The 27,243-nt window shown below is 40.4% G+C and overlaps 2 protein-coding genes across 3 annotated transcripts in view; both read right to left on the reverse strand.

Annotated features, from left to right (window-relative positions):
* Positions 1-608: 608 nt before the first annotated feature.
* Positions 609-4,648, reverse strand: arpp19a (cAMP-regulated phosphoprotein 19a). 2 transcript variants are annotated; one of them, XR_002921778.1, is made up of 4 exons: positions 4,429-4,648; positions 2,333-2,455; positions 1,338-1,670; positions 609-1,267 (listed from the first exon to the last, which is right to left on the reverse strand). XR_002921778.1 is itself a non-coding variant. In XM_024296044.1 (3 exons), the coding sequence occupies exons 1-3, from the start codon at positions 4,483-4,485 to the stop codon at positions 1,497-1,499; spliced, it is 354 nt and encodes a 117-aa protein (XP_024151812.1). In that variant the 5' UTR covers positions 4,486-4,648; the 3' UTR covers positions 609-1,496. The 2 variants fall into 2 exon arrangements, 1 of the variants encoding a protein (XP_024151812.1); XM_024296044.1 differs by having other exon boundaries at positions 609-1,670.
* Positions 4,649-7,194: 2,546 nt separating this feature from the next.
* The window catches only part of fam214a (family with sequence similarity 214 member A), a 28,386-nt gene continuing 8,337 nt past the window's right edge, over positions 7,195-27,243 (reverse strand). Inside the window, exons 3-13 of the mRNA XM_024295548.2 lie at positions 16,442-16,626; positions 15,956-16,152; positions 14,656-14,781; positions 12,585-14,427; positions 11,206-11,331; positions 10,717-10,805; positions 9,532-9,628; positions 9,258-9,416; positions 9,075-9,143; positions 8,569-8,768; positions 7,195-8,490 (exon numbers count right to left, since the gene is read on the reverse strand). Of these exons, the coding sequence (XP_024151316.1) occupies positions 8,337-8,490; positions 8,569-8,768; positions 9,075-9,143; positions 9,258-9,416; positions 9,532-9,628; positions 10,717-10,805; positions 11,206-11,331; positions 12,585-14,427; positions 14,656-14,781; positions 15,956-16,152; positions 16,442-16,626 (3,245 nt within the window). The 3' untranslated portion in view covers positions 7,195-8,336. The remainder of the gene's footprint in view (positions 8,491-8,568; positions 8,769-9,074; positions 9,144-9,257; positions 9,417-9,531; positions 9,629-10,716; positions 10,806-11,205; positions 11,332-12,584; positions 14,428-14,655; positions 14,782-15,955; positions 16,153-16,441; positions 16,627-27,243) is intronic.

Consider the following 27,243-nt stretch of genomic DNA (forward strand, 5'->3'; position numbering starts at 1 on the left):
ATAAGAGCTTTTGAAGTTTTATAACTGTAAATATGTATTTTTAATTGATGCTTATAGGATCAAAGAAACTCATTAAAGTTAAGGAGACTATGAAACTGAACATGAATTAACTTTTTCTATTTTATTTTAGCATATTTGATAAGAATTTTTTTTCAATGTATTTTTTCTTTTATATTAGTGAAAAAAATCAACAATGTTGATTTGAATTGAAAAGAAATAAGCCGTTTTTTCTAAAAAAAATGTTTTACATTAATTTAATCACTGATGAAAATGTAAAAAAATACTATGTAGTGCTTATTTTTCTGTTTATATAAATGTAGGTCACAGCTATTGATGGAATTGTTTATAACCAGATGAACAAAACAAAAGCTTGTTATACATATTTTATTCTTCATTAACCCTAAATATTTTTCTGCAATTGTTGTAAATCTCCAGGATCCTCCTGTTTTTATTCTTTTCAGTCCCATTGGTCACCTGATGACAATGTACTATATAAATAAATTGTATTCATTATTTCATTCATGCTGTTGATCATTTTGAAAACACCCTAAAATACACTTTATATTGTAATTACAAGACTAAAAAAATCCACACACTTAAAACAAAAATGAATATTTGTGCAAAACTAGTTTATTTACAAAACAAAATGGCACATTGTGACAGCAGCGCGATCATATACATGCAGAGATCGTATGGATGTAGTGCTGGTTTGGATTCACCTCATAAGAGACAAATCCCAAACCAGTGAGGACCCTTTAAAAGCACGAGAGATGAAGAGAATCTCAAGGTAAAACTACTTCAACTTCAAATACAATGTTCTTAAAAGTTATTTCATAACTTGTTAATCATATATATTTTTTAAATCGTAGGTTTATACTTTAACAGCAAACAGGACTCTAAACCTGGTCCCTCACTAACAGGAATTTATCCATAAAGTCACATATGGACCCCTCCAGCCTTCTTTTGAACAGTTTTGAACAGCTTTCCAGTGTCAACACGGACGGTCTCCTGGGTGGGTGTTTACCATCCCTCACACATATTTGACATTCAGGAAGAAAAGGTGTAAAAACTAGACTGTAAAACATTGTTAAAAGCTAATGCGTGCTCCTGTGAACAAAATACAAATATAAATCTATTTGCAAACAGATAACTTCACACTAACGGGTCCTGAGCATCATGCTGAGGTTCTCCAAATGTGACAACTGTGGATCGTCTTTTCAAAAGCATCACATGCAACTCATCCACTTGCACTGTAATCCAGTGGATTCTAGGAAGAAAAGAAAAGGAATAAGGCAGGTAAAATTCATTTTGAAGGGATTTGTTAGAGACAGCCATACTGGGTCTGTAGCAGGTCACCGGGAGTTTGGGGTGAGTGGGGTCGGGGCGGGTGTGGAATGAAAAGCAGCAGAGTGTGGGGAACAGAAGAGGTAATGTTATAGCTGAGGCTCGACTGGAGTGAGTTATGCGGCTGGGAGGTGGCTGAGGCTGCATGTGGATTAGCCTGCCAGTTTACTGGCCACTAGAGGGGGTTTCCTTGGGGGCAAGTCCTGAGGGGTGGGGATGTGGTCCCCTGTGATCTCGCTCTTTTCTGGTGCTGCAGCTGTCGGCAACTGTTTGTTCGTGATCTTTGCTTTGGCCATGTTGTAGTCTCCAGAGTCAAAATATTTTTGCTGCAAAGAGAAAAAGACATTTGACATTTAAAATACAGGTAGAAGAAAAAAATGTTTTTAATTTTTAAACGGTGTCCCTAAGAACAGATATAAATTGGCAAGTTCATAACTCTGTTACCATAGTAAACTATTCTAGTACATTTTTGTTCGTTTGTCCTTTTTTTTCTCCATATTTCAGTTATATTAGGATAAAAAAAATCTGGATTCTCATCGACAGCAACTTAATTAAAGAAAATTGAGATTTCCATGTAAAAAAATTAAGAATTTTTTCTGCTTTTTTTGGATGAAATGTATAAAAGCTTTTAATTAAAATTAGGGAAAATCTATTCACAGATCTGATGAAGCAATATTGCACTTTTAAATGTAAATTACAATTCACATGTTAATAAATTTTGCTTAAGTATAGTTAATAAATAAAACTTGTAAAAATAAAACCTTATTTATGTGTGTATCCTAATTATTTCCTCTGTTAAACAGACAAGATAATGTATTTAAATAAAACTAGTGCATGCCATTATTAAAATGATATTCCTCCTATTTGAGAATATTTACCAAGTTAGGATTCTTTAAAACCTAAATAAACAAAGACAAGCTGCAAATGAAGTCAGTTTAAATAAACAAACATCAATGAATTTTGCTGAGAAAAACAAGGCACAACTCACCCCTTTCTGCAAGCGTTTGCGAAGCAGATCAGAGCCTCCGGGCTTGTGTCCTAAATTTGGGTATCTGGCCTTCAGTTTCGCCTCCTCTGCTTTCTCCAGATTTATAATCGTTTCTTGCACCTCCTAAATAACAGAAGAAAATCAACATTCTGATACATAAGGATAAACTGAAGTGAAAAAAAGGTAAAATCATCTACAAGCCTGAAGCTAAAATTGGCTGAACGTGCGGTAAAATGTGTTCAATTTGAAACATTTATGAAGAGTTTTCTGTCTGTTCTGTCTTAGGAACTATAAAAAACCTGCAGTTATTGGATGTCATACAAAAGAGCTGATTTGTTATATTGATTTAACTATGCAGCTACCACATATTTATGACTAAATTCCAGCTAAATGTTTTCGACTTAGTAACAGTAAATAATACACAACTGATCATTTCATATTTTATGTTACTGTTATTGCAATGGTTGAATAAATTTGTTGTGAGGAAGCAGAGCTGTAACATCAATACTGGCTGTAAGGAGGAAGGTAAAAACAAAAGATATTTGGAACAAAGGTCAAATGTTGGCTGATTTCAGAGCAAAATCCCTAACAGGGTGTAAAGTACAACAGTTTAAAAACATACAAAGGGAACATTGACTGTACCAATGGACTGATCGACATGAGAGCAGTGGGGGGCACATTCAGCCAGAATGGTCCAAAATGCATTTTCATTAGTCACACCAAAATGATAAACCAGAGGTTTATTATTACCACAAATATTAAATTAGCTGTAAAGTAAACAACTGTATTATTATTAATTAAATAATAAGTATTATTAAGATTTAATATGTATTAATTATTTAAATTAAAATTGGTTATTAAAGTAATAATTATTTAATAGCTTGTTGGGCACCAACGTGTATGAGTTTATTTTAATTAGTTTCACTAGCTGAGTTTAAACAGATTTTCTTTTGATTTTGTGTCTGAAGTACCAACTAAACCAGGAAATGGGTTATTCCATGAGAATGGTTTATTCCATTTATATTTATTTCTTCTGTTCGACTTTGCACATGCGCATTGCGCAGTAAGAATGGGAAGTACTATTCCTCAATTTTTTTTGTTTGTTTCGTTTTCTTCTTTGACCCGCGGTCATCCTGCAAATAGTAAATCAAAATGATCTTTGAAGAAAATGTTGCTTTTGACAAGCCACTCAAAACAATATAAAAACAACGGAGAAAATAAAATAAATACTATAGAGATCTAAGAAGTAGTCGGTAAACAGTGGTGAAAAATCGACTGTCATACTATACTTTTAGAACAGCTAGTCCTTTTTCTGTTCTTTAAAAATAAATTATTGATGTTCCCCGTCAAAAATGCGTCTAAAGTGTAGTGTTACGGAAATATTTTGACATTTATTTTAAAATATAGTGTCGTGGTCAGTCATATTAAACCAAGCCACAGTAATAAAGCATAAAAAAGTATCAAACTTTAGGCTGTTAACTGAAATAAACCGGTTCAACTTTTTGTGGAATGACATCAGAAAATATCCATTCCCCTTCTGTACTTCACTCAATAAAATATTAAGCATACATGTTAATTTTTGGATGTTAACAGAAACACAAACGGGTCACTTTGAGGGGTCTGTTAGCAACTACGAAGATCTGGGCAAAATTTAGCTAGCTTAAATCTTTTTCTCCCTTTTATTTCACACGTACAAATATCAACTTTTCGACTAAACACCAAATTAAATTAACTTTAATATTAACCAACTTTAGTAATTTAACCGTAAAATATAACATTTTCCTGTTTACCAAGTGGTTTGAATATTTCCGCTCGCAGTTCAGGCGGCACCAAGTTAATGCTAAGCTACATCCATGTTAGCAACTAGCTTGCAGTTGTTAGCTGCTTAAATTCAAACAAAACATTAGGATTTGCTTAAAAAAATGTTATCTACTGATAATTATATTCCATTGGCGAGTTTTAGGGTGAATTGGTTAAGTGAAGAAATCAGTCCTTGTTTGCTCAACAATGAAGAGGTTAAGAGGCTAACGCTGACAGGCAGCTTTTGCTGTTAAAAGTCAGATGTGCTCTCGTTGCTGCTGCTAAACTACGGTTACCGTTCCGTCCGCCGGCGCCTCCTCCGGGGTCCGTGCCTCGACGTTATCCTCTGACATTTCTACCCGACCGTGACTCAGAACTCGCTACCGATCCTCCGTTAGACAAGTGGTTCTCAAATTCTGCAGCTTCGACTGGCTGCCGTTGAGGGATCAAATCCTCCTACGTCAGATGCGGAGGAGACACCACGCGCGTTCCCGCTCGGGCTGTCCCGCGCGCTCCAGATGATGGTGACTTATGTTTACGTTGCGTAACACGAAGCCGATCGTGATCAGCCGGCAGGTCACGTGTAATCACAAAATCCTGGCTTTTCACAAAGCACTTTGACATTTACTTTAATACATTCATGTGTACATTTCAACATAAACATGACAGGAGTGGTTACATTTAAGTCATCCCACTCCTTTTTTAATCACTCATTTTGACAAACTCGATATTTAATGGATTCAATGTGTCATGTACTTTATGAGCTCATATGTTTATTTATTAATTAGAGTAATCATAATTGAATTAGTAGCATGTTTAAGTGGATGTATCTATATGTACATATATATTTAAATTAAGTAATTATCTTAATTTTGACATATTGCATATAGACATCTGTTGTTCGTCTTTTTTAGTTCTATTGCATAAAACAAATCAATTCCCATTTCCCTTGCTTTAATTTTTCTACATTAAAACATTTATTACTTTATTTATACTGGCAACAGATTCTTATATACATCAGTATAATCCCCAATTTCACTATCCCACACTAAACAAGGATGCAGTTAGAGCCGCCAGCAGGAAGATTATAGATGTAGTGAAGTTGGGTTGTTGTTGTCATGGCATGCAGGAACACAGAAGATGGTGTGGGGATCCCCAAAGGCAGCAGCTAAAGGCAAAAATGATTTTTAAACAAGATTTTCTGATTAAAATGCTACAGTATAATGTAGTTTTAATGTTTAGAGTACTATAAGAATACTTGGTGATACTTCAAGTGAGGCAGTATACTTGAAGTTTATTTTATGTACCATCTATTTATTGTAAACTTAAAATGTTCCAGTTTAGTTTGGAGAAGTATTCAGTTAGGATACTTACAACACTACACATACATGGCCAATAGTATACTTGCTATACTTCTACTCAAGTTTACTTCAAGTGTCCAATTTTTGCCATGGGTAGTAAATTCCACTACCACATGTCATTGTGAAAACTGTGCTGGTACGGTCAAATGTTTGAAATGCAACTGCCATTTTAAAAATACTCATCAGATAAACTCAAATCTTATAGTACAAGGGTGTCCACTGTCCAGGGCCAGACCTTGAGGGCCACTCTCCTGCTTATGTTACAGTCACCCTTGCCCTACTTGCTGTTGCTTATCTAGATCAGGTGTGTTCCACCTGGAAAGGCAGATTGTGTAAAAAACAAACATGAAATTAGCCCTAAAGGCTGGGAGTTTATCACCTCTGTGCTAACGTAGCAACACAGAAGTGGACTAAATAACATCAGGACAATATAGTATCCATCATGTCAGGTTTTCTGCTCCAAAATCTGCCATTTTGGAGATACGTGATTGCAAAACCAGTATTTTCAGATTACTAAACCTTTGAGCTCTATCCACCTTAAGGTTGAATAAATATAATTTTCAAACTTTATGACCATTCATTTAACATGTCTACAAGTGTACTTAAAAAGGTCGTCAACAGCATTAGAGGTTTTACCCTGTATATCTAATTATGGTACCAATATTGATCAATAGTTTGTGGAAATAAAAGCAGTTTTCTCTAAAACAGGGGTCTGTGACCTTTAACACCCAAAAAAGGGTCAATTTCTCACTGACCAAAACCCAATAGAAGCCATGAAGTCTGACTTCACCCACTAGAAAAATAAGACACAGTTTGTATTTAGGTTACCAATCCTATTATGATAAATATAAATTAACTCTGGTTTGCTATAAAAAAAAAAAATTAAAAAAAAAACATAAAATATTCTCAAAATATGAGAATAATTTATAACTTCTGATAGGGGTTCACATGGTTTCCTTTCAAAATAAAAGACACCCTGTGTCACATAGGTTCATGTCACTGCATCAAAATAGTAGTAAAATGCACCGTCAGCAGGGATTAAAAAAATGTCAGAAATGAATCAAAATTAAATCAGAGCTAATTAGGTGACTCGTACCATATTTTTGAACAATGAGGCACACTTAAAATCCTTGAATTTATGCCAAATTAGACAATCTGCCTTATTAACTGGTGCACCTTATGTGTGCTCTCTGAAATCTACTAGATTTTCTGCGGTACACGACACACAAAAATCTGTTGAAAAGGTTTAGTTTGACTTGTGATGCACACTGTCCTTCAACTGTTTGTGAATAAGTCAAACAAGTTACTTTCATTTTTTTAACCAGTTATTTACTAAAATTAAAAACATATTTTTCTTCAACCAGAGACCCACATGTGGCTCCTCAGCCGCAGCTTTTAGACTCTTGATCATCTAAAAACAAAGCATTAAAGCAGGATGTAAACCAAAATATTTATAGTGTTTTTGCTCAAAAAGGAAATGGGTAAACCCAGGACTTCTGGCTAAACAGCAACTCTCACACTCCCACACATCACTGGCCTACATGTAAGAGCTGCAAACATTTCACAGATATCCTTAATTTCTTTTTTAAGTCACAGGTTTTTGTGAAAGTGTTTTTAAAGTTATATTGTAGCAGTTTTGTTTCAACATTTCCACCTTGAAAAGCAGAAAAAAACAGAATAAAAAAACACCAGGAGACAAAGCAGATTTTCAAGATTGCTTTAGAAGATATATAGATATATTTTTTTAAGATTTGAATATTAATGTCAAAAATACATACTATGATATACAGTTTGCACTACATCTTCTTAGCATGACAGACGTCACAAGAAGTAACTGAAATATTAATTTAAATATTAAATAAACTTATGGTAAGTAAACAGAGTGAATGTGTAAACACTAAACTATTGTTACACTTTCTATTGCAACACTTCCAATAAAGTGGTTTTGTAACAGTACAAAAGTATTAGAATATGACTATTTTTTTGTTTCATTTCCAGTTAGAATGGAAAAAAAGGGATCCACAGTGCACTTCTGATGCTGTGATGCTTCTGTGTGAATCTACAGTGATTGCTTGTTCGGCGTCTTTAGTGGTCCGAGGCGTGGGTCGTGCCACAGCCTGCACCCCGGCTCCTCTTTTTCACGTGCGCCCCCTCGACTCCCACCTCAGCGAATCGTGGAGTCAGGCAACAGAGTTCACTTTCAGCCCGTCAATCTAATATGCAGGAAAAACCAATCGGCATTTCTCCAATGTTCAAATAAATCTGAAATCTTTACCTCCACACAAAAAACACTAAGGGCACTCCTCAATCAAATGATACAGAAATTAAAATAAATTTAAATTCTTAGGTCCAATTATCATTGTAGTTTTTGCCAACAAAGGTAAAAAAGGTCAATTCCTTTGTATAGATTTTAGTAGACGATGGGTCTCTATTCTCACACCAGAGATTATTGGGGATACACACAACAGAAAGAAAAACAGAAAATTATAATTTGGTAAGAAAATCTTGAAGGGGGTCACAAACATTTGAACTTATTTGCACTCTTTTACCCAGTCCCAGAATCCATCTCAACCCTTGTTAAAAGAGAACAAGGCTCACATCTCACAAGTCTCTCAGGCTCTTAGCTGACCCCTTTCTGTCAGTTTTAGGTGACAGAGGTGACGACTGAAGTTTCTACACACAGGTGAGGAAAGGGGTTTTTGACTGCAGTCCTTGAACCTCATCTCTTTTCAACAAAAGCCACAATCTGAGGGGCTGAAGAAGAGTCTGTCGCTGGCTTTGAGGGGCGACTGAAGCTTTCGCAATGGCCTGCTGGGTGGAGGAGGGAGGGAGGGCGTTGGACTTCAACAGCGAGGTGAGAACGGCGGGTCCATGGGGGTCTCTGTGAAGGATTGAAGTTCATAGGCAGCACCGCTGTCCACCTCCATGGACTTCCTGGAAAACAGCAGACGAATGTCCCGATGGAGGTAGATCTTTCCAGACTTGGAGCTCTGAAACCTGAAACAGAAACAAGGACAGGGTAAAGAAATTGTATCGCAGGCGGATATTTTAAAAAACAAGGAGCAACCTGCTCACCTCAGATGAACAAGGTAGCGGAGGGTGCGCCCTAGGCCCAGAGTGAGGGTCCTCTTGCTGGTCGGGTTGTTTGGGTCACGGCGAACTGGGACTGAAAAAGTTCTCTGGCGCAGGAAGGTCTGGTGGCCAGCTGGCATGGCTCGTAAATCGTACATCACCACAAACATCTTTACCACCGTCTTGTTAGGGTTAAATAAGGTCTGAGGGGTTGAACCAAAAGAAAATTGCAGGATTTAGACATAATTATCTGACTGCCATAAAACATAAAGCTTCCTAAAATAACCGTCATTATGAGCATATCACTCCAAATGTCAAAGATAAGTCAAAACTTCTTAAAATCTGTTTGTTCTTGGAAGATTTTTCCAGAACAACCACTAGGGGTCTCCCTTTCCTTTTGTTACTTGATGTTATTTATTCTTTGTTCTCTGCTTGCACTGCAGTACTGCAAAGATAAAGCTTTTTTTTTTCCACAACAATTTTGCAACTGTGTAAGAAGAATTCCTAACCACTTGAATGGTTCCTGATGGAGGTACACGGTAGCCCCTTTTTCCCAGGGACTCCAGATTTATCACACCCTGTGAGAAAACGTGAGAATCACGGCGTCACAAACAGAAAGCTCACACACAGTTTTCATCAAAGCTCGACTCGGTCGAGACCACGCAGGACATTTTGTGAAGAGGTGCTCTCACCATGTACGGGGAGGGAGCATTGTCATCGGAGACGCTGTAGAAGGACACATCCACAGGTAGGGTCAGGTGGCTGGGGCAGAAGGACCCGCTGGCTCCAACCTCTGCTGTGAAGCCCTCCACTGTTCCTAAAGGCTCCAGACGGTAGTTCAGTACGCACTCCTGATGGAAAAATGAAATATTCTTCTTGAAATCTAGACACTATTCTTCTAAAAGAAGTATGAAATGATAATTTTTTGCTCAACTGTGAGCTATCATCCAAGGAAGACAAATGTACCTCAAAGTTTCCCAGCAGGCTAAGACTGGCAGGTGGAGCGCTGGCGCTGAACAGCTGCTGTGACTCATCTGTACAGCCTTCGCTCTTCGGACACACCCTGAGGGGTTAAACGGAACGTGCTCAGTCAGCTGGTTTTCAGCATGCGGTGGAACAGTCTCTTTAGATGCTTTCATGGCAAACATTCCTGCTGCATCTGAGCAGACCTGAATCTCTAGTAAAACAAAACGACTTCAGGCTGAATCATCCGTTTGTAAACAGCACAGCTCGCAGGCAGAGGGAGGGACCCCAAAAAACACACACGAGTTTATGTGTCAACTCACCACAACTTAAATCAAGAATAACATTTCATAACGGAACAATCCGTCGAGTCAAACCTATAATGCTCAACTTCTCAAGCGTCTGCTTTATGAAGGAGCAGCAGCACACTCCCACCCACGTCACATGTGTAGGCAATATGATTTACTGCAGCTCTGTTCCAGCAGCTGATGACTGACAACAATGAATCTCTGTGAGACTTTGTTCTGCTATTAAAGCCAGTTTTTTCTCTGAGACTTCAACATACAGAGCTCAAAATAATCTAAAGATTGAATTAAAACCACAAATAACATTAAATTAAGGGTCCATTTCACAATGGAAACGCTCAAAATACCGGACTGGACACTACTATACAGGACCGCTCAGTGGAAACCAGGCTTAAAAGTCTTGGTATATTATACCATCACAATCTTACAGTATATTATACCATCACAATCTTACAGTTGGTACTCTACATCTTCCAAAATATCATAAAAGTTTGGGATTAATTAAAAAAAAGAAGATGCATCAAATATTTCATTACACAATTTCAGCCTAATTTATAATCAAATGAATTTTCTAAAAAATATTTTTAATTTACAATACATGTGGGTACTTTATAAAAAGTGTAATTGTCAGTGTCAAATTGTTGCACAAAAACCTTAAAAACAACCTAACCCTCCTCTAATAATGAACTATTCTTGATTATCATAATACACTGTAAATATTCCAATAGATTATAAGATATAAGTAGGCTTTTACAGCAGAAATTTCAAAATCTGATGGAGTCAAATATCACCAGATGAAAAAAGAGGCGAATGTTTCCCGACCTCGGAACAAAATGAGCTTTGCAGCGACGGTAACAGATCTCCTAGGTGAGAAAATGAGTACCTTTTCCCAGAAGCCCAAGGCAAACCCTTGCAGCCAGTCTGAGAGATGTCCAGGTCAAAATAACCTGTTTGATTTTTCCTTTGAGGAACCTGCGGCAGACACACAGAACATAATTAAAGCGCTGTCAATTTTTCCCAGACAGAGAAGAAAACCAAGGAAGTTCAATGTGAATCGTGAAACCAAAGTAAAGTAAGCCTTTTATTCTCTATGATGTATGGCATGTTTGGAGCCCTTGAGAAAATATAGATCTGCACTTTATGTCAAATGGGAGTAAAAGTGATAAGACAGGATATTGTAATGATAAAAGTTAAGGCTGCAACAAGTCTTCTGCCTGCAGTTTTTGCACGTGTGCTTGTATGTACATTAACTAACTGCTTACTTAGTGACTTAAAAGCAATAAAAGCAACGAAAAGATAATCCAGTCTATCCATGACAAACATTAACAACGCAGATGTTGGTGGAAAGGAGGTGAGAGCATCTGTTTCTTACGGGGCTGGAGAGCAGCGGAAGGCCGGTGCAAGGGTGGAACGCCTTGGTTGCTGTGGCGTCTAATGAGTGGCGGTTCTGCTTCTTCCAGCTGTTGCAGGGACGCAGGGGGGACGCGGTGTGAGGGTGCTGACGAAGACAGGGATTCAGACAGCGTGTTAGAGGCACAATTTTGTCTTTTTAACCCTTTAACACCTCAGGCATCGTAGGTGATGCTTAAACACAAAATCTTTAATATATTATAACTTTTACACCTTTAACACGATTAACGTTATTCCAGTAGATTCTGAAGGAGAAAAGCGGCGTTTGCACCGCTTTTCTCCTTCAGAATCTACTGGAATAATGTTGATCGTACATAATCGTACATAATTTTGTGTAAAAAATACTGAAGTTACTCATGAAATTAAAAGTTGGAACATGTTCATATGTAAGTTTTAGAATATTTGTGTGAATGCTTAGTAAGCATTCACACTATAGTGATTCTCCTGCTTATTTCTGTATGTTTTTCGGGAATCTTAATCACATCTTGGTATCAAAATTTTCTGCTTGTTCAGGAAAATTACTGTTTGTATTTCTGGTATTTTTAAACTTTATTGTTTTTGAAATATTGAGCAAAATATGCCCCCTAGGAAATGAATAAGAAAGCCTTCACATTTCAAAATTTTAAGTAGATTAGCAACAAGCCTTTAAATATATTCATGGGCTTCATCTTTTAAAGTAATTTTCTAAAAAAATGTGAGTTTAGCTAATATTTTAGCAACATGCTAATGTTTTTGGCTAATTTGTTATCTACTGGAGTTTTTTTTAAGCTACTTTTGAGTTTAGCTTCAATATTAGCAACAGGCTAACGTTTTGGAATAATTTGTCATCTACTGGGATTTTAGGCTACTTTAGAGTTTAGCCTCTATTTTAGCAACAGGCTAAAGTTTTTGAATTATTACTGAGCAAATCTTTGGCTATTTTGGAGTTTAGCTACTATTTAAGCAACGAGCTAGCTTTTTTGGCAAATTTGGAGTTTAGCTCGCATTTAGGCAACTTACAAAATATTTTTGCAAAATTGGCGTGTATAAGGGATGGTTAAGCAATTTTACTACAAATTTTTCAGAAACTTAGGTCAACTTCAGCGCTTTTTCACAGTTCTTTATCAGCATTTCCATTCTTTTAACATTTTGCAAATAGCTTTTGAATTTCCAGCAAATCCCTTCAGCAAATAAAGAAAATTGCGTCACTACTTTCAGTAAAAAGCTTCAGCATCTTCAGCAATTGCTTTCATCAAAAAGCATTCACACTAGCATTTGTTGTTTCTAAAAACTTTAGAAGTTGTCATTTTTCTCGTTTTTAAAGTCATAATCAGTGTGATTTTACAGTCAAAAATGGCTTACAGGGGAAGTAGGAGGAGTCATGGCTGGGCTGGACGTCCTGGAGTACCCAGAATCCAGCGGGGCCCGGTTCTCATCGTGGAAGGCAGAGGCCTGGGCTTCCTCACAGTTCTGTGTCTGGGGCTGAGGCTTGATGTGGTCGTGGCTTCCGTTACAGTTTATGGCTGGGCTGGTGTCTTTGTGATTCCTGCTAAATATCTGAGCATGGTGTGGGCGTTCCTCCTGCACGGGGGAGGCAGGAGGGGTTTCATGGCTGCTGGCTGTCCTGACTCTGAGTTTTTCGGGTGGGGAAGCACGTAAACATCGACCGGCCTTGGTGCGGGGCTGGCTGCAGAGTGAGGGTTCTTCAAGTGTAAACTGAGCACCGTTGTGGGCCGGGGTTGAATTGTATTCGGTCCCGTGTCCGACTTGGGGCTTATCTGTGCAAATAGGCGCGTTTGAGGCAGCGTTGTGCGTGCCGCCTCTTTGAAGTTCGTGGCTAGATATGTGGCCGTTCGTGTAGCCGTTGCTGGCAGTGTGTGATGCAGGTGGGCTGTGTGCGGGGTGGGAGTATGTGCGGACTGTGTGTGTGACCGTGGTTGTGTGCATGTGGTGCAGCGGGCTGCCGCTCCTGCTGTTCCCGGGGGACAAAGATGGGACAGACAGCCTCTCCTGGATGAGCCTGGTAATGTCTTGCACTGCCTGGGCGATGAGGGAGCTGTCTCTATCCCTTTCCTTCTCCTTCAGTCTGGTCCTCTCCTTCTCTCCATTCCTCTCCTCCTCTCGGTCTCTCATCTCGGTCATCCTCAGCTTCCTGCAGGCGGCAGGTTTAGGGGACGAGCTTTCTCGTTTGGCAAAAGTTTCAGTCACAGGTGTGTTGAAAGGTGAGGGCCACACATGTCCAACAAACTCATAGGGCGGGGCCTCAGGCTCTTTGGTCTTACCGGCAGCAATGTTGTCATAATTGCTGCCCCACGTGGATTTGGGAGGGTTGTCGGAGGTAAACAGGCCGGGTGGGAGTGGTGGTGCGGTTGGATCGCAGAAGTTAAGCCTTTGCGCGATGCGGGCGATCACTTCCTGCCTCTCCTGCAGCAGGGAGCCTATCAGAGGGTTTGTCTCAGTAGCAGCAGGCCTGGGGGAGGGGCAGCGCGGCGGTTCGGCCACAGACAAATTCTTAAAAGCTCTAAGGGCGTCAGGGATCGAAGTCGTCGTCTTGTCTCCATTGTTGGTACCAGGACTATAGTCCTCGACTTGTGTTGGATCAGAAATACCATTGAAGGCAGAATACAACCATTTGCCTGCTTTACTCGTAGGAAGCGGGGAGGGAGAGGGTGAGGGAGTGGGGGGGCGAGAGGGTCTGTGGAACAGAGGCGAACCCTGACGTGGGGGGGCACTGACATGAGGAAGCTCGCCGTTCTGGTACGCATGGCTTTCACCAGGATCCTGGGCCCTTTTGCTGTATGGATGTGGCACAGCCCGGTGGGGGGGGCTGTTTATAGGGATGCTGTTGATGGGCAGGTTAGGAATCGATACGCCACTGTGGAGAAGGCCGGACATGGAGGTGGAGCTCTTACTGTACATATTAGAGTTGTGGTGGGGGTTCTCTTTGCTGGGGTCCAGGCTCTTTCGGAGAGAGGGAAGGCCGCCGTGGCTGTTGAAGTTGGGGCTCAAGCTGGGGGTCTTGCTGTAAAGGGAAGGCAGGTTGGTGTGGATGCTGCAGGCCAGTTTGGGGTAGGTGGGCTGTCTGGGAAGTGACTGGACACGAACTTGCAGTGCGACATTGTGGGACACGTTGGGGACGGGGAAAATGTGCTCGGATGGGGACTGAGTGAACTGCCACACCAAATCCTCTTCAGCGGCACTGATCCTGTTAGACAGCAACAGCAGGGTTCAGCAAACCAGGAAGGGCAAATGTACACTTTTTGAAATTTGTTCTGACTTTTAACAGTGGAAATAGAGAATGACAGGAAGAAAAATACAACTGTGTTTACACTTCAAATAAATTTAGGCTAATGTAGTTCCCAGATGCTTCAGTATCCTTGGTTGACTCTAAGCCTCTAAAGCCACGCCACTGCCAGCGAGTGTAGAGTCTGACCTGTACAGGATGTTTCTGGGGACGATGCCATGGGAGGCACTGAGCCAGGCGCTGAGCTGGGAGAAGAAGACGTAGGAGCGAACAGCCAATAGCAGGGTTTTCTCTTCAATAAAACGATCACCACTCCTATTTAAAAAAAACACAAATGGAGAGAAGAGAAGTGTGCCAGTGTGTCAGGTTAATGAGAAAATGGTCAGGGGATGAGACTTTTTTTTTTTTTTTTGAGCACGAGAGTAGAAAAATGGGACAATCTGTCAGGTCAACAAACCTCTTCATGGGAATTAGCTTTTCAGGTGTGGGAAATGTGTGAACAATAGGCTGAAAAAGCTGTTTTATTGTTTTTACTTGCTGATCAGCTCTGTTGCTAAAATTATTGACAGAGAGAAAGATCCCTGATCTACGACGAAGAAGGGAACCCTCGCTTCCTTCATTCACTTCCTACAGTATGACATCAGGAGTGTCATTACAAAGTGTTACAATCAAATCCCATAAACTGTTAGAAAACATAAAGCTACGTTCACACAGAGCTTGGAAGCACGGCTTCAAACGACCACTTCACTGACACACATTTCGGTCATGCATCTTTTGGTCGTACGTTGCTGAACAAGTCAAATTAAGGTACCTATACACAAAACGTGTGTTGAAAGTTAAACCAGGTCAAACTTTGACCAGTCAGGGACTCAGATTTTCTAGTGACATATGAGTAGCATCTTTTTTTTAATTCATAGAAGTGCCAACCATTTGAGAAATGAATAGTTGCGGTTTGTGCCCAGCTTCCAATTGAGTACTTGCACAAATATTGAATAGCAACAATCCAGTGTGAATAGCATGTACTAAAAAGCACATTCAAGAACCTGCTTTCAGTGCATTTTTGATCATGCATCACATGCCCCGTGTGCATGTAGAATTAGACTCACTAACACCAGCATTGGAAGGAAGTCTGACCATCTCAGCTCCAGACTGAGCAACGACTTAGATCACTTCTCCAAGTCCCGAACATGGATTTATTTGATCTGCCTGAACAAGCCTCAGACGAATGTAAGAGGTAGCAAATTTAAAGATGGATTATTGCATGATTTTCTCGTCTTTGAGTTGCGAAAAGCACTAATACTTAAATAAAAATGACAGCGTCAAGTGTGGCATCAGAGCACACAACACGAGTCAGACACCTTCAGTCTGGTTGAGCCAATGAAAATTGTGGGTGTGGTGATTTTGAGAAGAACTGTGTGAAAACAGTGCCATGTTTGCACTCCACATACGTGTGCTACTTTAGGAAAACTGTAACATATTTCTGCCTTACTGTCTTGGAACCGGTTGTAAGGTCCATCTCTCCAACAGCAGAGCATCTTGTTTGATGACTGGGTCACTGATAGGGTCGCTTGGGGGGCACTCATCACCATAGCAACAGTCTGGCAGCAGCATGACCTCGATCATGATGGGGATGTTGTTCCTCCACAGCAGGATCACCTCAGAACGTGTTCGCCTTGCTTGACGACACTGGACAAACACACGGCCGCAGACAAAAGTGGAGACAAAGGTTGGAGTGCGTTAGTGAATAGCAATGAGGTCTGAAAAGTTCTGCAGCAACACAGAACCCAGAAGCCTTTTTTACAAAGAAGTGATTAGAATTTAGATTATTTTTTTATAATTTAAGCTTACTTTTTTGCCACACGAATATCAGTGAAACTTTAATTTCCATTAATACTGCATTCTGCTCAACAGAATGGACTGATCTCTGAATGGGTAGGAAGGCTGGGTGCACTGATGCATGTGCAGGTGCAGCTACCTGGGGCAATTTGTCGCTGCACTCGTGCTTGTGAAGAGGCGGCATGGCTGACTGGGCTGGCGGACAGTGCAGTCCCTCAGTCCTGCCCTTTACAGAGTATTCCGGTGTCCTTCCCTCTGTGATGAGCAAGGTCAGGAACACCAGGAACTCCTCTGCATCATACTCGAAAAACTCCTCTGTTGCATCTGAACGAGATAAAGCAGAGAGGGGGGTGTCAACATGTTTAGAACAAAGGCACAGAGAAAAGAAGCACCTCAGGAAAAGGTCAAGAGGTATTGATTTGTTTATGCTGTAACTGATCCTATAACATAATGAAGCACAGTGTTTTTCCGTATTTTTGTTTAGCAGATGTGTATTTTTTTCCCTCAAAGGGCTTGTTTGGAGTAGGCAGAAGGTGACACAACTTTCCAGAGAAATATATTTAGACCGTCCATCTCTGCTAACGGCCGACTGCTTCCCAAGCTGCTTCTGCTGACAAAACATCTACAGAACATCAACTCAACCAGACCGAGGAGGAAATAGGAGGACACCAGTGTGTTTGCTGCCCTGCGCTCCACCACAGTGTTGTGGGTGGGGCCTGCAGGTCAGTGATGGGCTATAACAAGCTTTCTAATTCAGAATTCGCCTCTGACTTTGCTAAAATTAGCAGCACCAAATACACGAGTGCTTTTGACAGTGAGGGGAGTTTACTGCCACTCTACTCCCCTCCGAAAAGCTGAATTTACAGCAGGCTGCAAGACAAATATTTGAGAAAACATGGCTGTAATTTGCAGCTGCGCCACAATAAAATCCCATCATTTTTGTCAAAATTGAAGCTTAGATCTTAGCCGAAAAGCGAGGGTATTTTTAGACGACTCAAGTGGCCGTCTTTGCTCTCCATCTCCTTCACTCCTCCAGAGAAACCTCCCGTAATCCCACAAGAGGTCAGATGATGCACAACAGCACAGAAAAAAAATAAAATAAAATCACAGCTTTCTCGCTCTGCAGCTGATGATGCTGTCACCTCCTAATTTCTGTTTACATTGCTGAATCAAACATGATGATTTTTTTTTTTTCAGTGCGACACGTTAGGTAGACGATGCATACAGGAGTGTGGATGCAGACAAAGCCCGAGAGAGCGAAGCTGAGAGGAGCAGGGTCCGTGTCAGCTGGCTCTGCAGGGGTGTGTGTGTGTTGCTGTCATCAGGCCAGTCACGCACATTCTTTTGAGGGAACTCCTCCTACATCCCTGTGAGCTGCAGCTGCACGCGGAGAGACGCAATCCAACACAAAACGTGAGGAAGGAGGGATGGAGAGGATATTCTGTTAGCCAGCTGTAAGCTGAATGAACGCAGGATAAAAGAAGGAGAGGGAAAGAGTGCCTACATTCAGGGACAAAAGTCCTTTGCTTTATGGGCTTTCATCGAGTGCTCTGACCATAGGAAGACAAGTGGCGATGGAAAAGGAGCAAGGAGGAGCTTAGGTGGTGGTGGGGGGAGGGGGGGGTATGTATAACAATGCTACACATTCAAGGTTATAGTCCATCACCTTTACACGACGACTGACTTGCCAGCACTGGAAATAGTGGGCTTTGATGGGGTTATTTGCATCTAAGGTTTCATGCTCCCAGTCTGCTCCTGTTCCCGAGGCAAGAAGGATTTGGGGTAAAGGTAACATGCTCTGACAAAAGCAGCGCTGCAGGGTCAAAGGAGACACGGAGGGAGGAGGAAACCTAAAAGAGCAAAGCTCATGATGTTTCTGCCCCTCCATGCAAGAAAACACACAAAAGCTCAGACTCATGAGTTCACAGAGTGCTCGTTTTGATGAGAAGCATGCCCCGGAACACAGCTGGCAAAGAGATGCGTGTTGGCTCACAAACAGAAACACATGGCAAGCAAGCGCACTGAAAACATACAGCGCGACACACGTGCAGAACCGGACAAAGGACTAGTTATGGTGGCTTTAGTCAAGGGGCCCAGCCTTGGTATGCTTAGATCAGAGCTGCCATTCTTTAAGGAACTGTCTGAATAGAAGCATTCCTATGAGGCCTACACACAGAAACACAAAGAGAGTTTCAACAGGAGATCAAGATGAAGAACAATGCAGAAAGACAAAGAGGCAGAAAAGATGCATGTGAGGTAGGAGCATGAAAGCTGCTATTGCAGCCATTTATTTAACAGATCCAAATAAGCCCATACAATATCTCTGAAACTGACAGATGGGTATCTGTGGCTTTTTAATCCTAAGACATCTCAGTTTCAGGGTGTATTCAGACTGGAAAAATCTGTTTGTCTGGACTGAGTCTCCTTAATTTAGTCTGGATCTAGTTTTGATTTGTGCATTTGGTGTGTATTCAGACTGCTGTCAAGCAGACTTTCCTACTCCTGACCAAAGATTGTAAACAAATGCACGTGAGTAACTAAAGGTCTCCTCACTCACTGGTCATAAATTACGAGGGCGAGGCAAAGCAATGAGAGAAAGAATAGTGGGAGTCTAAGCTTTGCAATTTTTTAAGGGATAATTCACGTACTTACGATGTGTTCAGACTGGACACTTTGGTCCACCTAAAACCAGAGTTCGTTTCCCCTGATAATCCAGAAAAAAGTTTCAGTCTGAATACGTGCAAGAGAACCCCGGTCCGGACCAGGACCCGATCTAGAGCTCTTTTGGTCCAGAACAATGAGTTGCTGTGTCTCATCGTTACTATACGTTTGTCCGCAGCTCTCTGGTCTAAATTACGTGATGACCGGCTAAGGGTGGCCATTTTGGTTTGGTTGTTCCGCACCAAGATATTCAGTTTGAGGAAACTCTGAGCAAACTAGAGCTTAGTCCAGGACTGGAAACAAACCGAGATCACCTAGAAAGATGGATCCGAGAGCGGATCCTGGTCTGGTTCACTTTAAGTGAACTGTCTCCAGTCTGAATACCCTCAAACATAAAACTCAGTTCTATAATAAATTAGGTGAAGGCCTATAATATGCACACAGTCATTCAGTGTTGGGTTGGCTCTCGTGATTTTTTTCACCTCCGATCCAAGAGGCGCCATTGCAATAAAAAGGACAGATTACTAAAACATTTCAGTGAGGAAATCTAATCAGACTTACAGACGGTGTTTAAATAAGAAGCTTTTCTGATGAATTCAGCACAAAATGACCCAGAATCAAAGAACACAAACACACATGAGTGTTTGTTGTGCCATTCTGTTAATGTGTGACGTGTGTTATGTAATGGGTCAGACTAAGATCCAGGCGTCATTATTAAACCTGTGACTGCCTGCCACCGAGTACAGCTGGAGTCCCGCCTACAGTTTGGTAGGTTGGACAAACACACACGCACACAGACACACACCTCTCAGCTGTCTCTGCGACCTGAGGCCAGCGGATCAGTGCAGAGTCACGTGGGATGGAAAAGGCCTCCAGGACGGAGCAAAGAGGTCAGCCTCCAAAGCCAAACAAGCAAATTCTTCAGCACAAACACCAACACTCACACCCACATGATTCATCAATGCTTAAAACGGGTCAAACACATTTTAAATAAAAATCTAACATTTTATTATGTTCATTTGCTGCCTCCTACAACATAGCCGGATTACGCTGTGCCAGCAGATGAGTGATTAAGAGCCACTTTGAATTGATGTAGCTGGGATCGATTTTGACATACAGAACTCAGAAGTGTTGTGGTTTTAACAGGGACACAGATGGCAAAAGAGAGGGAGACGAGAGTCGCACAAAAAACACCAAGACACGCATTCAGATTAGATGATTCATTAATCCCGTCTCTGTGGCTGTACATTCACGTTGTGCTCGGTCGCGTTTCTTTGGCGAAAGCTGCCCGACTCTCTACAAACAAACAGGCGCGCATACTCACAGCTAATTTGAATTCAGTGTGTGCAGGATCCATATGGAAACCACTCCCTTCCTCCTCTGCAAAGCCAGTCCTGGATGCTGATCGCTATTTGTACATCACCTCATTTAAATACAAATTGCTTGCATTACTGACTAATCTGTATTCATTAGGTGACTGTTTTGCCTATAAAATGTAAAAAAAAAAACAAACGGCTCAGGGTGATTTCAATACTTTTGAAACACACCTGAACTTCCTGACTAACAGGAACATCAAACCTGATAGAAAACACCTGAAATCAGCAATTTTTTTAAGCAAGTGCATTTCAGACCATTTCTTTCTTCTCTGAGACCAAATTTTATTCTATATGTGCATATATTTTTTCACTTCAGCAAAACAACAATGCAAAAATACTAAGAAAATGAATAAAAGTTAAAGAATGGTGGATTATTGGAAATGCTAATCCCATCGATCAACAATGATGAGGCTGGAATGGGCTGGTGGAATCTCGCTCTGGAGTTCTAAATAAATTTGCATGAATCAGGATCCTCTCCCATCACAAACTCCTATCCTATGTAGCCTCGGTGCTGCGTCCCCAAAGCAAAAAAAATTTAAAGATCTTCTTTATAGATTTTGCCTTCAAAAAGGAAAACTCCAATAAATCCCCCTGCAGCTCGGTCAAGAGGGAAACTAACAGTGAACTGTAACATTTTGACCCCAAAAACAAGGTTTGCTGCAGGCGTGCTGATGGCAGATTTTGTTCCAACTGTTCTTTAAAGCTGAAGCCAATTTTCTTAATATACAGAGTATCGGGGAAAAAAAATCCTACCCGTTTTGTTTTTCATCACAACTAAAAGACAGCAATAGACTAAATAAGATATACATTTAACACACTTAACATTCTCATTCAGTTCTCAAAAGTCTTTTGAAGACCGTTGCTAATATGTAGGGCATTTAATTTCTAAGGGACTCTGCAGACTGTAGATAACCAGCCAGCTGAAAGGCTGCGCATAAATGCAATTTCTAGGCAGCCTGAGTGTAACACAGGCAGCAGGCTGCTGGGCTCACTGAGGTGTGTCAGCTCAACACACAATGATATCTAGCTCTGTTTAAATGGAACCAAAGAGAGAAGTTCAACCTTCCAGCAAATTCCCTTTTCTCATTAGGCGTGGTGCCAGATGTCCTCGATGGAAACAATTCAAAATAAAGGATGTTTTCACCTCTATCATAGTGAAAATTTACACGTACTCGTCTGACTCTCTAAAAGGAATGTTTTCTCAATTCCTTCCACTCATATTCAAGGAAAAAGTCTTCCTACATTCAGATTTCCTACCATAAAACCGAATGGATGAGAACCTTCAAATCCCTGAATGTACAAATCAATGGCAACACCCCAAGGTGGGGGTGCATCTCCTTGGTGGGGGCAGGTTTAGGGGGTCGGGCCTGTTTTGCAAGGTTGACTCTCAGTCCCTGCAGTTGCAGCCTCCAGCAGGGGACGTTGATAGGTTCGAGAAAGCAGCATTAACATGCCTCAGCCTTCCAGCCAGTCGGTCATAGGAAGAGATGTAAGAACTATTCTGAGAAAAAAGAAATTCAAAAGCAGTACTGGGTTTGTAAGAATAAAACTGCCACCCAACAATGTGAGAAGATCAGACTTTCATGAAGTTCTCTGTATATGCATACGAAAAAACACCTATTTCCATTAAAAAATATTTTTGAAAAAACTAAAAATTGAGTTCCAGGAGCCATGAGTATAATCTTTTAAATATTTGGACATGTAATGAAGGATTGATCTACATATGCTGGAATAAAGTCTGAAATAGTTATATGTCTACTTACATAGTCATGTGACTTATTGAAACAAGGATTTTTTTAATGACCTGCAGCTCTGATCAAGTTATGAACTGGAAAATGATAATTTATGTAAAGGGATGGGATTATATAAGACCATACCACTCCTGACCAAACCCCTCATTGGAGGCTTTATGTCCACATAAATACAGATCTATACATTCACATATATACTAATGGTTTAAATTGATATACTGGGTCAAAGTCAGAGATTACACTCGCTGTTCTTCCACGCCAAATCTCCTTATGGCAGCTCAGTAGGCTTCATTTTCTGTTTTTCAAGGTTTCTTTGATGCTAAAGTGTACCCATTTAATGTCTTTAAAAGTTAAAAAAATAAAAATAAAAAACTCTGGGCAACGTTCTGTTTAATTCACCATAAAATAAATTCCAGCAAATCTCCCCTTTAAATACACATACATTTCACAAAAACACAGCACAAGTATTTGAAGAGAATTCATGATAATCCTTAAATCCTAGAATCCACAATTTTGCCATCAAAAGATTATTAATGCCTTTCCAAATGTAGAAGTGTTCTGGTACAAAGAGGTGGTACATTTTAGGAGTCAGCAGCCCTGGCAGGAGCAGCTCCAACACCATGGGAATAGTTTGCAGTGACGTTTTTTTCTGCTCCATTGCCAGTTCTGCAAGATGACCAACTATATTTAGAAAGCTGATATCCTGCAAGATCATCTAAACTGCGTCTGCTTTTTCTTACACACGTGACACGGTACAAAGGCTTACTTGTGTTTTCTCTGCTCTTACAGCTGTTTCACGTGGGGGTGGGCCTCTGTACGCATTATAGCAAACAATAGCCATAAGACAGAACTGTGATTTATGTAGCCTTCTGTAAGGTAATCTGCTAGCCTGTACCAACACCTGGTCATTATATTTTCTGTATTGCTGTATTAGGTAAAGTTGTTTTTGTGAAAGGTTAAGCAGAGTTGGCAGTCAAAAAAAAACTCACTGACTTTGCAAGAAATGCATGATTCTATGTTTACTATTTGACATTTAGCCACAAAGTTCACCACTAACTTTGTAGCAGAGCTACTAAAAAAAACAAATCGATGCATGCAACATCTGCAGACTCCCACACTTTCAGCAAAACATGTTTTTCTTCATCACTTCAGCCAGCACTTTAAGCTTCCCTTATACAAACTGAAACATAACAGGGGGTGTTGTGACAAAAAAAAAGTGACCTCGGTGTACTTTCTGGTTGACTGACTTGGGACTAGAAGAAAGCAGTGATCAATGATCAAAACTGTTTGCCAGGGAAGACGGGGATGAAAAAAAAAAAAAAAAAGAACAAGTGTTACCAAGGCAACGCAGACACGTGTTAAACATTCCCATCACGGTGATTGAAGAGTGTCTCTTTTGTAGGAATGAGCAGCCCCAGTTTGCGACAGTTCTGACTTAATGTCGATGAATCTCAGAGGAATTAGAGCCACGTTGACCGTTTACAGCCAGATTTGTTGATCTCTGAAACCACGTCTTTGCATGTGAACATGTCTGTTGTCTTCTAAGCTGCTGGGTGCTGTGCTGAGCTCAGACTATGAACCAAAAGCTGATGTCAGTCTTGTATCAACAGGAGCATGGCAGGGTCTTTTGTTCTTCAGCTCTGGCGAGGAGGGATACGGGTAGCAACACTTCTTATAACAGGGTCAGCAGTGTTTCCATAGAGTCTGATAACACGAGCAAAGCGGAGCTGCCAACTCACCTTTCCTGTTTTTGTCTGCTGTGTGCTGGAACATTTAAACATCTGATTCAAGTGGATAGGGTCAAGGAATGGAAAATTAAATAACAGGAACCAGTTTACTTCACTAAAACAAAAAACAAACTCCACTTTTTTGTGTATTTCTAGTTGTAAACACCATGATTTGTTGTTTCAAGTTGCATCATAAAGTTGGTAGCCAGAAAATCTTCTCAGTAAAGTTCAGCCTTGAAACCAATTTTAGCTCCAGTAAGTGTGTTTAGCATCATAGTTCAAGAGTTTGACTTGAGCAAAACTTTTCCAGTTTCCTCCCACATGATTAACTAAATGCTTTGTGATGGGTGTGTGTTTGTGTGTGTCTGGTGCTCCCACCCTAACACAAAGGGGCAGATTCACAGCAGACATAGTAACAAGCTGTGATTGGCTGAGGGATGTTATTACAGTTGGAGCTCAGAAGAAACTCCTCTTCGGTTTCCTGAACTCAGTTGACATTATTTTCCCACTCCCAAGAAACAAACCATCACTCGGCCTGGACTGACAAAACTTCTTGGCCCCATTTTATTTTTTTTTTATCATTCCCATTATCTGGAGCCAGGAGCTGAGCTGTTGATTATCAGCTGAGCCACTCGCATACCGCGAAAGTCACGTGGCAAACAAGGTCTGAGGGGAAAACAAACAAAAAGCCATCATGTGGCAGAAGTGGGCTCAGGGATGCTCTTCACATAATAAACTTAACTATGTGGAAAAAGTAAAAACAAAATCAAGATCTTTCTTTTTTATCCTCCATTTTGACTTTTAGAGCATGTTTAAAAAAATGCACCCATCAGAAACTGTTGGAAACTCTGCTTGCAACTTCATATTTGAGTCTTTTTATAGGTGAGTGCTGTGGTGAGAACACCAGCAACAATGGGACTACTTCCTGGTTAGGTAACCATGGTTCAGAGGGTAAAGCAAGTCTTTAGGATTTTAGTGAAATAAAGCTAATTTTACACCACAAAAACATACAGGACCAGTACAGTCTGGTGGCAAAACCTTTATTTAATGGCAAGTTGCCTTAATACGAGTCAACCGGTAACCAAATCAGTCCAAGCAATCATGGGGCTCAAATGTATTTTGGTTAGTAATGACATGCAGTATTCTGTCTTCATCTTCACAAACCATAGCAACTGAAGTCCTTCAGTAAGGTACTCGAATCCTTTATTATTCAAATGAGACCCTCTGGGGGTAAACGTAGAAACGTGGTTACAGTACAGACATACTGGTGTGCTTACTTTACATAAAGGTCTGGGCCAAATATGGGCCAAGATGTGCGTAAACCTTCAACTAGACCTTTTTTGAGAAAAGGTATAGTTTTTTCTTTATTAAAAAACACCAACAAAAACATGTAAAGAAATATGTAACTCTGTAGTCTGTATTAACAAAATAAAATATTTCTCATCAAAGAGTTTTATATAGAAATCACAAACGCAAAGAAAAGGAGTCTTCTATGATGTTTCATATTTTAGTGTGAAACCAGGGCCTATTTGGATAAACATAGAGCTGATGTCCTGGCAAAAAATAAATGTTTTAGACCAATTAAGGGAAAGAGAGTAATTTCCCACGGTACACCTGGCCATCTCTCACCACACACTAGTGCTCAAACTGGCTTAAACCACGTGGAGCAAAAACTAACAAGAAATGAAGGACATTTTCTATGAGTGAACTAAAATAGTGAATAAAGTACCCCTGTATCTTCAATAAATACAATAAATAAATATATCTTCACTTTCATATCAAAAATATAACTATTCTTTTCCAATACTGACTTGTCCATCTTTAGAGCCTCTTTTGGCAGGCGATCTTTTTGGAGGTTTAGTTTACTTTAATAAGTGGGATCCTAAAAGTCCACTATAATTCAGGGAGGAGTGGCCCTTTCCAAAGTCCATCTTTAACTAATACCAGTTACACAACACTGGCTGAAGGGGAGTGAGTTCAGCTGTACTGGATAGGGTGGGAAAAGTGGGAATTAATGATCTCAGTGGAGCCAGCACTTATGCAGACCTGCTTGTTTAGGTTGATCTGTATAAATGCTGGTTCTTTGCAAAGTCCACAGTGGGATCAGGGAATAATCCACTCTTATGATATTTTTATCAAATGTACAATTATTTAAACGATAAAAAAGAAATGTAGTAAAAGGGAAAGATTTATAAGTCTTCTAACCATGTAAAGGTTGTGTAAGTGGGCTGCTAAAAAAAAAAAGATACACTAGGGCAGTAGGGCAACCCAGCTTCTATCTGTAACCAGAGCCACCCTGTCCAATGCATAACCTATGCTTAGCTCCAGATGCCAACTTCTAGAGAGAGGAGTCCAAACTGAGCAACCTGAGCAGCCCAGCTCCAGAAGAAACTCAAAAATAGTCTGTTGTGTCGGAGACGAGTTGATTAGTTTACTTGCTGGAGAGTTAGCCCCAAAAAGAGCAAAGTTAAAGTTTCGCCAGGGTTGCAACGGAAAGTTCCTCAAATTACGTTTGGCAGAAAGTGATTTACAAGTAATGGAGAGCCAATATTTCAAGATTGTCTTAAAAAAAAACTAAAAGAGAAGCATTAATTCAGCTGAACAGGACAAACTGTCAGCTGGTTCGCTGTGAGCATGAAGCAACGCTGGGGGTGATAAAGGAAATCAAGTGACTCAGCACTGAGCCAGGTTGTTGACCTAAAAGATGAGACTGAGACAATGGAGAAAAGGAAAGAGGATAGTCGTGGTGAGACGGAAATAAACTCCACTCTGCTGTTAATAAACAATGCCCCTGATGCCTCTGTGAAGACTGCTTAAAGAGCCTGCTGACACCAAGAGACTAAGCTCATTTTTTTAATTGAACAGCTGCTCCAGTGTTACAGAATATGTCAAACAGTGATTAGGTCTATAACAGTCGGCGCTCGTTAGACCAGTTATTTGACCAAATAAAAATGAAGAGACTTAACCCGTGAAAAAAAAATGTTTTCTGGGTAATGTAGCATAAATAACTGTTTACATGTGAAGTGTAACATATAGACTTGAAGCTGTATGTAATTCACATTCACAATGTGCCGCTGTGATACAGCGGCACATTGTGAACACTTGAGTGCAGATAAGTATGCGGTGTGTCAGTTCGATTACAGTGCTGTTTGTGCAACACCCTTTCTCAGGAAAGATGTGTGCTGTCTGTCTGGTACCAGAAAATCAGAAGGGAAGCTGACAGATCCGTGTTGCAAACAGGTAGCCAACAACATATTAGAGGGCTTGACTTATTCAGCCTGAGGCAGTGTTAGTCAGCAATAATTAGATCTAAAAACAGAAAGGCAAAAAATGCAGCTTAGCTTGTAAACCTTTTAATAAGGAGGCTTGATACTGACACACTTGTTTTTTAACCATTGTTCTATTAGTGAAGGAAAAAACATGTTG

This window comes from Oryzias melastigma, linkage group LG3, assembly GCF_002922805.2.
Source record: "Oryzias melastigma strain HK-1 linkage group LG3, ASM292280v2, whole genome shotgun sequence".
In the NCBI taxonomy this organism is placed as follows: Eukaryota; Metazoa; Chordata; class Actinopteri; order Beloniformes; family Adrianichthyidae; genus Oryzias; species Oryzias melastigma.